Source organism: Notolepis coatsorum, assembly GCF_963971535.1.
Source record: "Notolepis coatsorum genome assembly, chromosome: 3".
NCBI lineage: Eukaryota > Metazoa > Chordata > Actinopteri > Aulopiformes > Paralepididae > Notolepis > Notolepis coatsorum.
The window spans coordinates 177,728,880-177,747,068 of NC_140167.1; the positions used below are offsets into that span (position 1 = coordinate 177,728,880).

Here is an 18,189-nt window from a genome sequence, read left to right on the forward strand (position 1 = left end):
GAGGGAGGGAGGGAGGGAGGGAGGGAGGGAGGGGGGGGAGAGAGGGAGGGTGGGGGAGAGAGAGGGAGAGATAGGGAGGGAGAGAGAGATTCTGTGCATGTGTTTTTGTGGTTAGTATGCAAAGACATCGTTTTATTCTAAATCCCTCGCCAGCCATTGGCCCCGTCATAATGGGCCAATAATTTGAATGGCTGATTTTGTTGCCGCTGTGAGAGCCAATGGAAACACTTACCCCAGGCCTTATGAATGGCGCTTGGCAATAGCCAATAGACTGACAGCCTCCCAGGGACGCGGAACAGTGGAGTATATTATGTTTCCCGGAAACTCTATTTAAATAACAGCGTGATTCTCTGAAGCCATTTAGGTTGATGAGAACGAGGACTGGGATACGCTGTGGGAGAGTGTGGTCTGTTTGCAGAGACATGTAGCCTTCAGTTATTCATCCTCTGTTCCCGCATTGTGAAGGGGGTTTCTGTGAGCCGGTGACCGAGACACACTATTAAACATGACCTCTGGTTCCACTACTGGCTTTTTTTTTTTTATTCATTCATTAATTTTTTTCTCGCTCTGGAATTGAGTCTGCAAAAGGTTTGCTCACATTTGTAATTTGTGTTTTTTAAGTTTGCTCACATTTGTAATTTGTGTTTTTTAAGTTATTTTGACCTTTGGTAGAAGCTGTAGTTTGTAGGCCTAGAGATAGCTGACTACAATATACTGCCACTCATCTTCATCAGACACTCCTGTTGTCAGTGTGTGGGGGAATGGAGATTAAAGCTGCAATAAGTATTTTCTGACCACTAGTGGGCAGCATGGAGCCACTCTAAACAAACCCCTTAATTTCTCCCAAAACTAAAGCGTTGTCTTGTTTTCGCCTAAGTGATCATTTTAAATACACAATCAGGGCCGCCTCAGGGGGTGTACGAGCAGTGCGGTCGCACAGGGCCTCGCGGGAAGGGGGGCCTCGCACAAAAAAAGAGTAAAAAAAAAAAAAAAAAGGGCAAGGCCCTTTTTCATCACAGACCTAAAATCTAGTTTTGCTTATATGCTTATATATTTCACATTAGACACGTTTGTAGAATGTGTCTGACTTGTTCCTGGCTCTGCGGCTCTGCAGACTGCAGATACACTATTGGAGCTCTGGGGCTCTGTAGCAGACATACTATTGGTTTCAACGAAGGGAGGGGTTACATGTGTACAGTCGGCCGGCGTGCGTCAGCTGCGTCTGACTATTTCGTGCGTGCAGCATTGGAGGTTATGCCAGCCAAGACGAAGAGGATGGTCGTTCGGCAGATGGACTGAAGATGAAAGTTGTTGCATGTTAGAAAGTTCAGTCAAGCTAGCCATATCGGCTTAGCTAAAGGCAGGGACAGCTAGTTAGCTTTAGCTACGTTATAATATCGAGTGCTAACGTGTGGTTCAGTCGGGATAGCCATGTCGGCTAGTAGCTTAGCTAAAGGCTAACTAGCGTTAGCTAACCTAGAGAGAGTGTGTGCAGCATTGTTATGCCAAGATGAAGAGGACGGTCGTTCGGCAGATGAACTTCGTCAACTCCACACGGTTGTCTCCATCCTCTTGGACGTTTGGTGAGTTTTTAATGCACTCTATTCTATTCCCGCCGTGGAGATATCTCTCTCTCTCTCTCTCTCGGGCCGGCTAGCTATCGTGGCTACGTTATGTTGGCTAACGTTATGTGGAGCCAGCGGGCCGGCTAGCTATCGTAGCTGATGTTCTGTTGGACCAGCGGGCCGGCTAGCTATCGTAGCTAACCTTATGTTGAGCTAGCAGGCCAGCTAGCTATCGTAGCTAATGTTATGTTGAGCTAGCGGGCCGGCTAGCTGTCGTAGACGTTATGTTGAGCCAAGCGGGCCGGCTAGCTAACGTAGCTAACGTTATAATGAGCCAAGCGGGCCGGCTAGCTAACGTAGCTAACGTTATATTGAGCCAAGCGGGCCGGCTAGCTGTCGTAGTTAATGTTATATTGAGCCAAAGCGGGCCGGCTAGCTAACGTAGCTAACGTTATATTGAGCCAAAGCGGGCTGGCTAGCTAACGTAGCTAACGTTATATTGAGCCAAAGCGGGCCGGCTAGCTAACGTAGCTAACGTTATATTGAGCCAAACGGGCCGGCTAGCTGTCGTAGCTAACGGTGTGTACCTGGTGTCAGTACCTGGCTACTCTATTTGCAGTTAGCCTCCTTAGCTGATGTCGGCCGTTGGCTCCTTGCTACTTTGTTTTCTCTGGTATAGATCCTCTTCTCTTTGGATTTAAGTGTTGATCTTTGTCCTTTTGGATCTATGTATATTCATGTTGCCTTTTAAGTTATCTTTTCCTTCTGTTTTGTTCTTCCATTAAAAGTTGAATATCCTTTAGGGGCTCATCTTAGCTGTCTTGCTTATCTCTCTCTCTCTCTGTCTGGACCACAGACCCATCTCTCTCTCTCTCTCTGTCTGGACCACAGACTCATCTCTCTCTCTCTGGACCACAGACTCTCTCTGTCTGGATCATCACAGACTCTCTCTCTCTCTCTCTCTCTCTCTCTCTCTCTCGCTCTCTCTCTCTCTGAGCATTGCATTGCTTATAGTTGTCAATTGTGTCGGTCAGTTCATTGCAATTTTTCCTTCAGTCACATTTAGTTTTATCCTGCACCTGGCCTAAAACAGGTTGGATGTGCACACAGCTGCTCTACTGTGTTTGTAGCAGAGCAACCATACCTGAAGCCTTGTAAACAAAGACATCAACACTAGAGTGTGTACTTCTATCTACACAGTACAGCCAAAGCATTCCCATTGCTAGGCAAAAACTCCACCTGTTTTCTACACTGCTTCTTCCCTTGCTGGATTTTCTGCATTACTGCCACTTGTACATGTGTGTTGTGGAGAAATTTGTACAGTGTTACAAAGCGATAACACTGTATATTGACTGTAGAACGGGAGCTCTCTCTCTCTCTCTCTCTCTCTCTCTCTCTCTCTCTCTCTCTGTCTCTGTCTCTCTCTCTCTCTCTCTCTCTCTCTCTCTCTCTCTCTCTCTCTCTCTCTCTCTCTCTCTCTCTCTCTCTCTCTCTCTCTCTCTCTCTCTCTCTTGCTATATGTTGACTGTATCATGCCCAGCCTCGGGCAGCGCTATTATTTAAGAATATGTTGACTGTATGAAATTATTATTTTTATTTTTATTTTTTTACCTTTAGGGGGGGGGGGGGCTCGCGTTTCAAACTTGCACAGGGCCTCGCATTTCTCCCAGGCGGCCCTGTACACAATACACACAAATACACAATATTGTAACTGATTCACTGGAGAAAAGAATTATAGGTTTAAAACTACAATAAATCCAACTTTCTCTTGGGCATTTCCTGTTTAAAAAAATAATAATTTAAACAAGGGTAGTTAAATACTTCACCTACAAACAGGGGTGTAGCTCCAGATTCTGGGCCCCATGAAAGAATGTATTTGTAGGCCCCCAGTGAATGCGAGCGCGCGTAAGTGCGCAAGCGGAATTTTTTTGGGAAATTTTTTTAATGATGAAAACGCATAATATGGTTTTTACCTATACATTCGGATCAGCTGTTGGTGGGTGAGCCTAGTAAAGGATGTCGCATTGCGTTCATCTTCAATGAATGGACCAATGCAATAGTCTACCAAAGCCCCCCCTCTCTCTCTATATATCTCACACACACACACACACACACACACACACACACACACACACACACACACACACACACACACACACACACACACACACACACACACACACACACACACACACACACTTCAGAAACAAACATAGTATCAATGAGAGCATCAATAATACACCTGAGTGATGTCTAGTAAAAAACAAAAAAGAAACAAAAAAAATTGGGGCCCCCCCCCCCCAGTGCTGGGCCCTTGGAATCATCCTAAGCTACCCCCCCCCCCCCCAGCTACGCCCCTGCCTACAAATATAATACTATTCTGACGGTACAATATGTATGTAATAAATACAGTAGTAGTGTAGCATGTAGGCATGAATGCTGGTGTAGGGAGTGTAGAGAGAATGGTGTAGCATGTACATGTGAGATGGTAGCCTAACGTGAAACACTAGGTTCTAGGTATTCATTTTGCCATTCAGGATGCGGTCGTTTTGAACTTTGTTCTGTGCAGGTCACCGTAGTGTGCTAATGCAGTGTGAAGAGAGGTCTGGCTATGCAAGACTACAACAAAGGCAGGTAGTGCCCAAAACTAAGGGCAGGTCACATACAAATAATAATAATAATAATTCTATCACATGAAACAAAGACTTTTTTCATATATATTAGCTAGATCCACAATGTCTGTCTTGATTAATGTGTTAGAAGTGTGATTAAAAAAGAAAATAAATTCAAAATGGTGATGGAATGTGTAGTTCTCTTTCTTCCAATATGGCTGCCTATAACCATTGGTAACCACTTTCAATATAAAATGCCTAATTCCTGTGCAAATTAGGTAAAACACTGGAAAAGCATGTTATTGCTGTTCCACTGTGACTTGTTTACAAGATCCAATAATACAACACCAAATTATTATGTTTTTTTTAATATATTTTATGTTGATATATTATCAAGACATAGCAAGCAACTGTTGTCTCTTCCATTGTTGCCATGTACGGAACGATGATTGCTATGTTACAGGCAGCCATGTTGGAGGACGGAGAACTACACAACCATCTATTGGTTCACAATACCAATGCAAGGGAGAGTGAGAGAGCGGGTAGTAAAATCAATCTCCATTCCCCACACATGGACCACAGGAACAACTAGAAAGCTGCGCTCAATAGAGCACAAATGTCCGGCAGGTGGCATGCCCTAGTGGTAGGCAGGTGTGTGGAGCGAAACACATCCAAAAGTAGTGTGGCATGTAGGCATGCATGCTGGTGTAGCGGGTGTAGAGAGGATGGTGTAGCATGTACATGTAAGATGATAGCCTAAAATTAATCACTAGGTTCTAGGTATTCATTTAGCCATTCAGGATGCCGTAGTTTTGAACTGTGTTCTGTGCAGGCCACCGTAGTGTGCTAATGCAGCATGAAGAGGGGTCTGGCTATGTGGGACTACCAGTGGAACAAAAATATTGTAGTGGAACGATTATTCTGATTTAAACACAATGTGTTTCACACGAGAGCTGTAAACACTGTTGCTTGGTTGCAGTCACACAAAATCGGTTATATCACCTGTGGTAGCCAGCTAGCTAGTTGACGCTACGTTAGCTATTCAACCAGGGAGAGAGAAAATAATCTGAAAACAAAATGGAAACGTTTTTGACATCCTGCCAGGAGCTAAAAGAAAGAATGACACAGCTACAGTATGACATACGTTCCAGGTAACGTTAACATCACTCACGTTACAAAGCCAAGAACAAGACAGTATGACGAGGCACACCCCTTCCTTGGCTTCATATCTACTGAGACCCAATATATGCACATCAGAAAACAGTTTGAATGAACATTTTTGGCCATTTTCAATGTGGGTGGTGGGGGGTTAATGTTTCCAATTACCCAAGGGGGACCTGACTGAAAAAGTTTTGGAACCACTGCCATAAGGTGATGAGCATTGACACCTGCCAAGAAAAGAACATTGAATAAAATAAAAGGTTGCTCTGTGTCTGCCACAATCAAAAAACCAGTGTCCCAGTTTATCTCTCTGCCAGACACCCCTCACCTAAAACACAATACAGAGACTACACCCAGGGGTGTCAGAAGAGACACCTGCATACTAGGGACGGCCAGAATAAGGGTTACAATACATACACATACGTTTTATGTCTTTTGCTACTGTGACTCCAGGATGTGTGCCAGTCACCACAGCTTGGATGCAGTCCCTGTCTACCTGTATGTCATGTATGTCATATATGTTATGATGAATTGAAAATGGGGGACCCTGATGTAAACAAGACGAAAGTCTTTCTCTGGTCTGCATCCCCTTAACAATTGTGTGTATTGAGCTACTATGAGGCTCTTAGTCACTGTGAAGGCTCATGTGTAGCTACTATGAGGCTCTTAGTCACTGTGAAGGTTCTCAGGTGGAGCTACTATGAGACTCTTCGTCACTGTGAAGGCTCATGTATAGCTACTATGAGGCTCTTAGTCACTGTGAAGGTGTGGTATATTTCTAATCACATACCTAAGGTTATTTACAGTACAATGAGGTTGTTATCTGGAAGGAGGGAAAAGATCATAAGTGATAGAATGGTCTCCTCATCTGACTTCAAATATAGCCAGCAAGGAATAAACGTGCAGTCAAGACCACAGAGTTCGAATTCAAACTCATGTATTTATTGCCGAGAGGCCCAAAGGTGAGAATGCATCAGTTACATACAGGGATTATTCATCATTTTACATAAGACATGATTGTACAACAGGATTGATGAGGTTTACATAATCATAGCCCATTCACGGTGGCTCTCACATCAAAACAAGTCTGCACATAAAATTAGTCATGTTTATCAATGGAATAGACTATCTTACTTTTGCCACCACATGGTTAAACCTGGTCTAAGATAGGCATCTTACTCTATATATCACAAACAGTGATTATTCCATACAGTTTACTCACGTCGCGGCAAGAGTGCAGTCTGTGGAAGTGGTAGATCCCAGAAAGACCCCCTGGGGATGGGTGCATCTGTCTGGCCTGCCTCTCTCATCAATACATCCTTATTTATACTCTGATATCTACCAATCCTAGCACATTCCAATAATACGTTTGGTCCAATTAGATTTCTTGATTCTATATATGGAGTCTTCTCTGTTCCTTGGGTCCCAATCAGATGATTCTTTGCTGATAAGGAGGGAGGCCCCTTTTTCTCCCCTCTGGGTTGAATCAGACATTTTAACATTCCCTTTATATTATTTGATTTCCTCATATACATGGTTTGTGTAATTAATCTATGGACTATCTAGCATTAACCCAGTACAGTCATTGCTTCTAGGTTAATACCAAATAGTCCACAAGAGCCAGCACCAACCCTTATTTACCAGACTGACACTTTGTATTACAACTATGATTTAAAGCTTATATGGTTTACAACAAGAGTGAAATGACACTCTATTACCTTCATAACCAGATTGACATTCTAAATGATATTCAAATCTTTTTATCTACTACTTCAGATAGATTAATATGATATTGGTTGAATTAGGCTGCGGTTACACCTTTCGTTTCATTTTCGTTTCATTGTCATACGCGTTTCGCCGAGACGTCCTGCGCCTCGAGTCACACTTTCGTTTTTTTTTTGTTTTTGTCACCTGAGCACAGTGATGTAGTACACTGCCAAAGCAGTAGGTGGCAGTAGGTGGCGAACATGAAGGCAATTTCAACCAATCAGAACTTGAATGTGCCAATACACTTCCTGGTAGCTCCAGCAAAGAAAATGTCAACAAGGCAGACGCCTATGGGCGCCACCATCTTGCCTATTTACTCAATGCAGCAATTATTTTTCAGCAAAGCCTAATAAAAGTGCAATAAACAAAACGGATACATTCACTGTGTGTTCTGCCTGTCATTTGTTGATGAAACAAAACTAACATCAACACAAGTGACCACCAAGAGCGGATAGTTTAGTCTAAAAAAAGATCGGTAGCATTGTTAGCTGCATGCTAATGTCAATGGAGTATGCCATTATAACAGTATAGCATTGTGGCTAGAAGCTAACGTTAGCTCACGCTATTTAGCCAGCACCAAACTGATGATATCGAGAGCTATCAGTAGTTAGATAACATTAGAGACAACGCTGTGTGTATTAAACAAAGGTGAATAGATGACTGGGCCATTTTGTTTAATGCTTGTTAAGTTGAAAGAGGAGCTTTGAGCTAACAGGATCTGATAGCTCATGTTAGCCAGCTGCTCATGCAATCGGTAATGCTAGCAGAATGAATGGATGTAAACTTTATTTAACATATTGCATATGGGTACAATACAATACGGCTCAATACAAACAATTGTTAAGGGAATGCAGACTGTTGTAGCTTGGACTGGGATCCTTATAACAATAACTTGACAACACATGGTAGCTGCAGCTATTTGGGACAGCTCTGCCTCTGTCCCAAACACACACACACACACACACACTCTGTTGTCACCGGAAGGGCACGCAGATGGTATCTACTGCGCATGGGCGTTTTCGCAACAACGGCTCATGCAGACTACACGCTGTTGTCGGCGCGTTTCTTAGCGGTTCTCCAAAACGCAAACACAATTTAGCGTTTCAGCCGTATCCACAAAAAAACGCCAAAAAACGCATTTCTGTGTAATAGGGACATGAAACGTATTCAAAAACGTATAAAAAACGCCACAAAAACACCAGTCTAACCATGGCCTTAGTTTCAGTCTAACATTCTGTAAGTACATTACAAGTATGGGCTGGTCTGCCCTCTGTTCCAGACCAGCTCTCTTCTGCTAGGGGGGTGTTGTTTGTTCTATAGATTAGCCATTGCTTGAGTGGGGGGTTGAGTGACTGTTGGGCTGGTCTGCTGGTGCAGCTGTTTCTAGCATGGTTCCTCATTTAGCACTGACAACTGAAACTCAGTTGTTCCAAACGGCACACCAGGGCCCTCATTCATCAACCCGACTTACGCACAGATTTGTGCTTAACCTGTGCGTACGACCATTTCTAAGCAAAGAGTGGGATTCATCAATTTCAACTTGAACTTGACTCCGTGCTTATGTGTACGCACAGCTCGGAGCACACTTAGCTGACGCCCAGTGGTAGAACATCGTTACTACGGCATAAGCGCTCCTCAGTTCTGCATTAGTTTCAAGGCGGAAATAAGCTTCCGTGCATTAGTGTTCAACTTCTGTATGACCCGTAATTCATTATAGTTCATTATAAAATAGCGACAGTAGTGTAATTATAACGGGCTCACACGCGAACAAGAGGTTGGCCTGCTTGTTTGGCACGGGGGGGCAGACGCAAAACACCAACCTCCAAACGCGATTGAATATTGTTTCAAATAAAAAGCGAATTATTTTGTGTTTCATGTTTCCAAATAAGATTGGTCACGAAATGCTTTCTACTTCAATTTGTTGGTTAGAATAGATGACCTCCGTTGAAACTTCACTGAGACTAACAGTCTATTTGTGAGCTCCCGCTCAGATGTGATAATAATAACAATAATAATAATAGCTTCATTTTATATAGCGCCTTTCAAGAGACCCAAGGTCGCTTTACATAGATAGGGGGGGGGAATAACAAAGTAACAGACATAGTGGACAGACACACAACATATAAATATGATGATGGAATTCATTCAAGATCCTCTCCACCCTCGGGTCTTTGCCACCGGCACGGTCCATCGTGATATTGGAGATGGATCGAGCAATAGACTGTTACTGTAGCTGTCAAAGCTCCATCACAAATGCAGTTATGTGAATAGAAAGGGATTCCACTAAGTCAATGTTGCGATGCGCATTTGCCTGATACATGTTGTTGCTGCATGCCGGGAGGAAGGCGATGCTGAATGTTTTCAATTCATTAAATAAAACGGATACTTTTTGCAAGGGTTTACTGACTGTCATACAAATAATCAACCAACTACATACTGTAACTTTTCAGTGCACGTTCTTATTTACATTGTGACAACAGCCTTGTGAGTTCCCGCAGTGACCCGCACACAGACATGATGGAATTCAAGTTCAAGTTTGTATTGATCACATATAGGCAGGCTACACATGGCGTATCGCTACATCATTGGCAGTGAGATTCATTGTTCTTGTATATGCTCTCGTATTATTGTTTATATAAGCTACCCAATACTGACATCAAAATAGATTGTATGACTCTAGAAATCATATGCAGCAGGTAGAAAATTGACGGAAAATCCGTCGCGATTTGGAATAAAATTGAGGAGAACTTTAATCCCTGGGTATTAATCAAACAAAACGGGAAAAGGCAGTCATATTCCAGCACCGTCTTTATTAGTGTTTGCGCTGCCCAGGCAGCAATGGTTAATAGATATCATATCCGACATCTACGTGTACACGTCTGTCAGCCTGTCACATAACACGCTTCCCTCGGCTTAGTCCATTTTTCCACATTTCATGGGGGTGTTCCATTACCGTATATGGTTAATCGGGGCGGTTCTGGTATGCAAATACTTAAAACAGTGCACGAGCTCAAACGTAGGATCAAAGTCATATTTATCAAGACAGGTGTGCGTAGAACCTGCGTACGCACGTGTGGTGAATCCCGTTTTTTCTGTGCGTGCACTGATTCTATATTCTGTGCTTACGTGTGGAAATAGAACATTTTCTACGCCACGTTGATGAATGAGGGCCCAGGCTCTTTGCATATATTTCTAGTTATAGACATATGGATTTATGAAATACACAGTCAATGTTACCACAAAGGCTCTCAAGTGGAGCTACTATGAGGCTCTTAGTCACTGTGAAGGCTCTCCGGTGGAGCTACTATGAGGCTCTTAGTCACTGTGAAGGCTCTCCGGTGGAGCTACTATGAGGCTCTTAGTCACTGTGAAGGCTCTCCGGTGGAGCTACTATGAGGCTCTTAGTCACTGTGAAGGCTCTCCGGTGGAGCTACTATGAGGCTCTTAGTCACTGTGAAGGCTCTCCGGTGGAGCTACTATGAGGCTCTTAGTCACTGTGAAGGCTCTCCGGTGGAGCTACTATGAGGCTCTTAGTCACTGTGAAGGCTCATGTGGAGCTACTATGAGGCTCTTAGTCACTGTGAAGGCTCTCCGGTGGAGCTACTATGAGGCTCTTAGTCACTGTGAAGGCTCTCCGGTGGAGCTACTATGAGGCTCTTAGTCACTGTGAAGGCTCTCCGGTGGAGCTACTATGAGGCTCTTAGTCACTGTGAAGGCTCATGTGGAGTTACTATGAGGCTCTTAGTCACTGTGAAGGCTCATGTGTAGCTACTATGAGGCTCTTAGTCACTGTGAAGGCTCATGTGTAGCTACTATGAGGCTCTTAGTCACTGTGAAGGCTCATGTGGAGCTACTATGAGGCTCTTAGTCACTGTGAAGGCTCATGTGTAGCTACTATGAGGCTCTTAGTCACTGTGAAGGCTCTCCGGTGGAGCTACTATGAGGCTCTTAGTCACTGTGAAGGCTCATGTGGAGCTACTATGAGGCTCTTAGTCACTGTGAAGGCTCATGTGTAGCTACTATGAGGCTCTTAGTCACTGTGAAGGCTCATGTGTAGCTACTATGAGGCTCTTAGTCACTGTGAAGGCTCATGTGGAGCTACTATGAGGCTCTTAGTCACTGTGAAGGCTCATGTGTAGCTACTATGAGGCTCTTAGTCACTGTGAAGGCTCATGTGGAGCTACTATGAGGCTCTTAGTCACTGTGAAGGCTCTCAGGTGGAGCTACTATGAGGCTCTTAGTCACTGTGAAGGCTCTCAGGTGGAGCTACTATGAGGCTCTTAGTCACTGTGAAGGCTCATGTGTAGCTACTATGAGGCTCTTAGTCACTGTGAAGGCTCATGTGTAGCTACTATGAGGCTCTTAGTCACTGTGAAGGCTCAGGTGGAGCTACTATGAGGCTCTTAGTCACTGTGAAGGCTCATGTGTAGCTACTATGAGGCTCTTAGTCACTGTGAAGGCTCATGTGGAGCTACTATGAGACTCTTAGTCACTGTGAAGGCTCATGTGGAGCTACTATGAGGCTCTTAGTCACTGTGAAGGCATTCAGGTGGAGCTACTATGAGGCTCTTAGTCACTGTGAAGGCTCATGTGGAGCTACTATGAGGCTCTTAGTCACTGTGAAGGCATTCAGGTGGAGCTACTATGAGGCTCTTAGTCACTGTGAAGGCTCATGTGGAGCTACTATGAGGCTCTTAGTCACTGTGAAGGCTCATGTGTAGCTACTATGAGACTCTTAGTCACTGTGAAGGCTCATGTGTAGCTACTATGAGACTCTTCGTCACTGTGAAGGTTCTCGGGTGTGAAGGCTCTCAGGTGGAGCTACTATGAGGCTCTTAGTCACTGTGAAGGCTCATGTGTAGCTACTATGAGGCTCTTAGTCACTGTGAAGGCTCTCAGGTGGAGCTACTATGAGGCTCTTAGTCACCGTGAAGGCTCTCAGGTGTGAAGGCTCATGTGTAGCTACTATGAGGCTCTTCGTCACTGTGAAGGCTCTCAGGTGTGAAGGCTCTCATGTGTAGCTACTATGAGGCTCTTAGTCACCGTGAAGGCTCTCAGGTGTGAAGGCTCATGTGTAGCTACTATGAGGCTCTTCGTCACTGTGAAGGCTCTCATGCGTAACTACTATGAGACTCTTCGTCACTGTGAAGGCTCATGCGTAACTACTATGAGGCTCTTCGTCACTGTGAAGGCTCTCGGGTGGAGCTACTGTGACGCACAGCTGTCTTCATTATCATGTTTAAAGAGGAGCAGGGAGCAGGTCACCAATATGAATGTCAGATCAACATGTGTGTCTGCAGTGCATTCATACAACCTCACCCCCTCCACACGCACACACACACACACACACACACACACACACACACACACACACACACACACACACACACACACACACACACACACACACACACACACACACACACACACACACACACACACACACACACATACTGTACATATACACACTCCCACATGCACACACATACACACACACACACACACACATTCTCTCACACACACACACACACACACTCCCACACACACATTCTCACACATTCTCACACACACACACACACACACACACACACACACACACACACACACACACACACACACGCACACACACACACACACACACACACACACACACACACACACACACACACACACACACACACACACACACACACACACACACACACACACATCACACATCACACATAGCGCCCCTAGTGTGATGGCACTCATTAATGCCTCAGTAGTGTTGTAACATGTTCCCACCTCTGATTGCTTGAGGCCTGGTGGCTAAGGCAGACCGGATCCTGCTGGGCCATCCCAGAACTCCTTATCGTGTTCCCTCAGAGGGGTCACCGTTGCATGGCTGGAGTCCCGGTGGTAGGGGGCCTCCATCAGATGGAGGGGTCACCGCTGCATGGCTGGAGTCCCGGCGGTAGGGGGCCTCCATCAGATGGAGGGGTCACCGCTGCATGGCTGGAGTCCCGGCGGTAGGGGGCCTCCATCAGATGGAGGGGTCACCGCTGCATGGCTGGAGTCCCGGCGGTAGGGGGCCTCCATCAGATGGAGGGGTCACCGCTGCATGGCTGGAGTCCCGGCGGTAGGGGGCCTCCATCAGATGGAGGGGTCACCGCTGCATGGCTGGAGTCCCGGCGGTAGGGGGCCTCCATCAGATGGAGGGGTCACTGCTGCATGGCTGGAGTCCTGGTGGTAGGGGGCCTCCATCAGATGGAGGGGTCACCGCTGCATGGCTGGAGTCCCGGCGGTAGGGGGCCTCCATCAGATGGAGGGGTCACTGCTGCATGGCTGGAGTCCTGGTGGTAGGGGGCCTCCATCAGATGGAGGGGTCACCGCTGCATGGCTGGAGTCCTGGTGGTAGGGGGCCTCCATCAGATGGAGGTGTCACCGCTGCATGGCTGGAGTCCTGGTGGTAGGGGGCCTCCATCAGATGGAGGGGTTTTGATTGATTGATTGATTGATTGAAAAGTTTATTAACAGATTGCAGAATGGGTACAGTACAGTACAGCTCAATACATACAATTGTTAAGGGGATGCAGACCAGAGAAAGACTTTCGTCTTGTTTACATCAGGGTCCCCCATTTTCAATTCATCATATGACACACACGACATACAGATAGACAGTACTGCTACATCTATACATTTATGACATACCAGATTTGCAAATACAGTACTGTTTGTGATACAAAAAAATCCAGAAAAAGAGTGTATATACATTTGACATAGAAACTGTACATTGGAGGAGGTTGGGTAGGTGGGGTGGGGTTGGGTGGGGCTGTACATTGGAGGTGGGGGGGGGGGTTGGGTAGGGGGGGGGACACTGTACATTGGAATACTGACAAAGCCATACTTGGTCTTTACTGTACAACTGGGTTAGGACATTTGTAGGGGCCAGTTTCGAATTGCAGTCTCCCGTAGGTGTTCTTTGAGAGTGTTTTTGAAAGTGGGTAGTGATTCACATTCCTTTACAGCTTTGGGTAGGGCGTTCCACATTGATGTGGCATAATTGCGAAATGTGTTTAGTCCCTTGTTTGAGCCGAATCTGGGTTTCACATGATTTGTGGAGCTCCCTCTGGTGTTGTGATCGTGGTATTCACTGACCTTTGGGAAGTATTTTGACATGTACATGGGTACCTTGGTCGTGTAGTGTATCTTGTAGACCAGGCCCATTGCAAGTTGCTGTACTCTGTCGTCTACTCTAAGCCATCCTAGGTTGGCAAAGTGGGCAGGGGTGAGGTGGGTTCTAGGAGTCAGGTCAAGCAGTAGTCTGACTAGTTTGTTTTGAGATGTTTGTAATTTGGTTTTTAGTGCCTTTGAGGTGCTTTGGTACCATGAGGTGCAAGCATAGTCGTAGTACCCTTGAATGAGTGCTCCTGCCAGAGTCTTCAGGGTATTCTTGTTTACCAGAGAGGAGATCCGGGTCACCGCTGCATGGCTGGAGTCCTGGTGGTAGGGGGCCTCCATCAGATGGAGGGGTCACCGCTGCATGGCTGGAGTCCTGGTGGTAGGGGGCCTCCATCAGATGGAGGGGTCACCGCTGCATGGCTGGAGTCCTGGTGACGTCTATGCCAAATACAACGCCGTTTGGTTTCCGGGTTCCTCTGATTGGCCACTAAGCCCACGTGACCGCGCGCTAGCACGCCCCCCTTATCGCCCACTCTCGTGCTGTGAAGCGGAAGAGCCAGCGGGGCGAGGCGGTGGTTTCTCCCCGGCTCCGTGCGCCGCTGACTCGTCCAGCTCCAGCAGCAGCGGCCGTCTTCTCTCCGAGGCGGCTCGTTCTTATTAATCCCCCATTGTTCAGGTCGACATGGTCGCACAAACACCCGTTGGAGGAGTAGTGGGGGAGAAATGAATGAATGAATGAAAACTTTATTTAACAGATTGCAGAATGGGTACAATACAGTACGGCGCAATACACACAATTGTTAAGGGGATGCAGACCAGAGAAAGACGTTTGTCTTGTTTACATCAGGGTCCCCCATTTTCAATTCATATCGACATTTATGACATACACAACATACATGACATTAACATGTCTGACGAGCACAGAGTTGCCAGTCGATAATTCTTGCTATTTAAAAATATTCCTCTTCTTCTCCCCCACTACTCCTCCAACGGGTGTTTGTGCGACCATGTCGACCTGAACAATGGGGGATTAATAAGAACGAGCCGCCTTGGAAGAAGACGGCCGCTGCTGCTGGAGCTGGACCGAGTCAGCGGCGCACGGAGCCGGGGAGAAACCACCGCCTCGCCCCCGCTGGCTCTTCTGCTTCACAGCACGAGAGTGGGCGATAGCGGGGGCGTGCTAGCGCGCGGTCACGTGGGCTTAGTGGCCAATCAGAGGAACCCGGAAACCGAACGGCGTTGTATTTGGCATAGACGTGTCCTGGTGGTAGGTGGCCTCCATCAGATGGAGGGGTCACCGCGGCATGGGCGGAGTCCTGGCGGTAGGGGGCCTCCATCAGATGGCAGCCTAATCACTGGCATTGTGTTCTCCGCCCAGACACTCTGCCATTAGGCCGCTGAGGACGAGGGGCCTTTACCGTATAGAGTGAAGACCAAGGGCTCGTGTTCCTTTTTGAGACGTGAGGCTATGATTACAATCTGTCCATGGCTGCTTTAGCTCACAGTCCATGCAGATAATATCCTCCAATCCTCTCCACCATGTTCAGGAATAGAATGACGTTCTTGTATCCTACAATGCTGCTGTGTCACATTGTAGAATTGATTAGGGGGATCTTAAAGGTATCTAACAGTTTTCTTGTAAACGGCTTGTTTTTGTTTACATTCACATTTCCACCCAAATACCACTTACAGCACCTTTTTAAGTACTGTATGCAGGTAGACTTGTGCGTCTTTTGTGTTTTCACTTGCTAAGCTGGCATACATTTCATACATCTCTCTCTCTCTGTCCACGGTAGGCTACGAGGGTGGCAGCTTGTTGAAGTTCTTGCGGGACATCGAGCACAGCACAGACGTGGTCCTGGACCGCTGGAACATCGACATCATCCCAGACGACAAGGAGGAGAAGGGAGATCCGGTCCCGTATAGCATCGTCAACAACTACTTCTCCATAGGAGTGGTAAGAAAGGAGACCACACACACTCCCAGACTAGCCAGACGTACCAGACTAACCAGACCACACAGCAGAAACACTAAATGAACTCTGAGAGGTTCTCGACTTTCTTTTCCTGTCCAAGACTTGTTACATATTAGCCCACAGACCCCTATTTGATACAATTCTACCTCACAGAGCCCCCCATCTGATATGATTTCTATTGCTATTGTAGCAGGGTGGATTATCCCTGCTTCGTGGGAACGGTTGCTGGCAGTCACAAGGTAGCTGGACACAGTAGAGCTCCGTCTGACTGCACCCTCGTCTTTGGGCCTGGAGCGTCAACCTGGGACCCGGTAGTGGGAGTGAATGGGGCCCGGGATTTACCAACCTGGTTTGGTACTCTGGTCCTCCTAGCCTCTCCGGGGCGGTCAGCAGTACTCCCCAACTCGCTCTCACTTCCCTGATTACCTCCTTGGGCCCTCCCACACCTAGTGACTGATATGCCTAAATAGATTCGTCCCTCCCGCAAGCAGTACCCTCCCTTGATGACCACTAGAAACCTTACAATGAAAAGGGGAGAGTTGGGTAGGAAGGGGTTAATTGTATTAACGTTACCCACACCAAAAGAGTTGTTAAACGGCTCATGAATGGACACGCACACAGAACTCCCATCTAATTCTTTAATGCTAATTGTACTGGTTAATTACAATGATTTAATGAGAGTGATCAAACGGACTGAAGTCCCACTATAGTTCCGTTCGTAACTCAATACCTCATAAACACGTATATTATACACCCACCTCTGGGTTAGTATCAGGGATAATATACCTCAATGTGTTTGACTCATTACCCACGTCTGGGTCAGCACCCTGTATAATACCTCTGATAGGCTTTAATTATACGGCAAGAATAATACCTCTCTAGGCTTTATTTATAATGCACCAGGTCTGTAACCTCCCCACAGGGAAAGGGTTAATTAGATGGGAAAATATTATTAAAGAACAAACACATTATCACGGAAACCAAAATGTGGGCCCACAAATACCTAACAAAGTCCTATGCTAATGCCGGCATGTATTGTTAATGGGGTACCCCTAGAACTGTGGTTAGCAACGTTAGCTTCGCCCGCGGGCTGCACCACACTGTGTACTGTGTAATAGCTCCGGAGCATTGATGCTCAATTGTACTCAACCCAAAATGGCGGCCGCGCCGCACCACCACCGTCCGGGTGGCAAGATGGCGTCGAATGCTCTCGTCGCAGGTGCTAGCAAGCGGGGCTGGAGCAGGGGCAGTAGTGAGCTGAGAGCGTGTGCTGGGGGTTGGCGACCTCTGTCGGTCGGGACGATCTCCCGTGTTGGCCTGAAGTCAGCCGGTGCAGAACGGTTGTAGACAGCCGGAGCAGACTCAACGGCGCGCATCCATAAGCTTGCCCTCACTCACACTGAAGCTACACTCTGTGTCCCAAACAGCCCACCTGCTACACGATTATACTGTGGCGCAACGTGGTTGACTATACCACCGGTCGTCTTCAGCGCCTCGCGCTAGGGTTGCACTGGAGTCGATATAGCCGTTAGCCGCATGCTAATTATACCGTCACACTGCTACTGTAACCCGATAACTATGGACGTCAGTCCTGTGGCTCAGTCTCTCTTACTCACGCACTATCACGGATACTCCTATGATAACCCGTTGCTCGCTCCGGCGGGGCTCTCTGGGGGTTCTTTAACGGGGCTATTCCAAAGCACCTCCCGTTCCAGCTGCGACCGTTCACAGCAACATCCCAAGCAGAAGAGAGCTGCCGGTTCTTCCTTCCTCCAGGTGACTCTTCCCTCCTCGTTGCCTGCCTCTCTTCCGTACACTCTCTGCCTGCCACCGCCCCCTGCTGGTACCGCCTACTAGTCACACAGGGAAAAGGATGATGAATATGGTCCAGAGATACTGCGTATAATCCATATTCCAGCCGATTGTAGAAAGAAAAGCCTGCGTCATT

General features: G+C 46.7%; 1 protein-coding gene across 1 annotated transcript in view; it reads left to right on the forward strand.

The window, feature by feature from the left end:
- Positions 1-18,189, forward strand: part of dgkg (diacylglycerol kinase, gamma) — a gene marked incomplete at its 5' end in the record, with an annotated part of 295,637 nt that overhangs the window by 122,951 nt on the left and 154,497 nt on the right. The window contains one exon of the mRNA XM_084311455.1: positions 16,063-16,223. Coding sequence (XP_084167581.1) covers positions 16,063-16,223 — 161 coding nt within the window. The remainder of the gene's footprint in view (positions 1-16,062; positions 16,224-18,189) is intronic.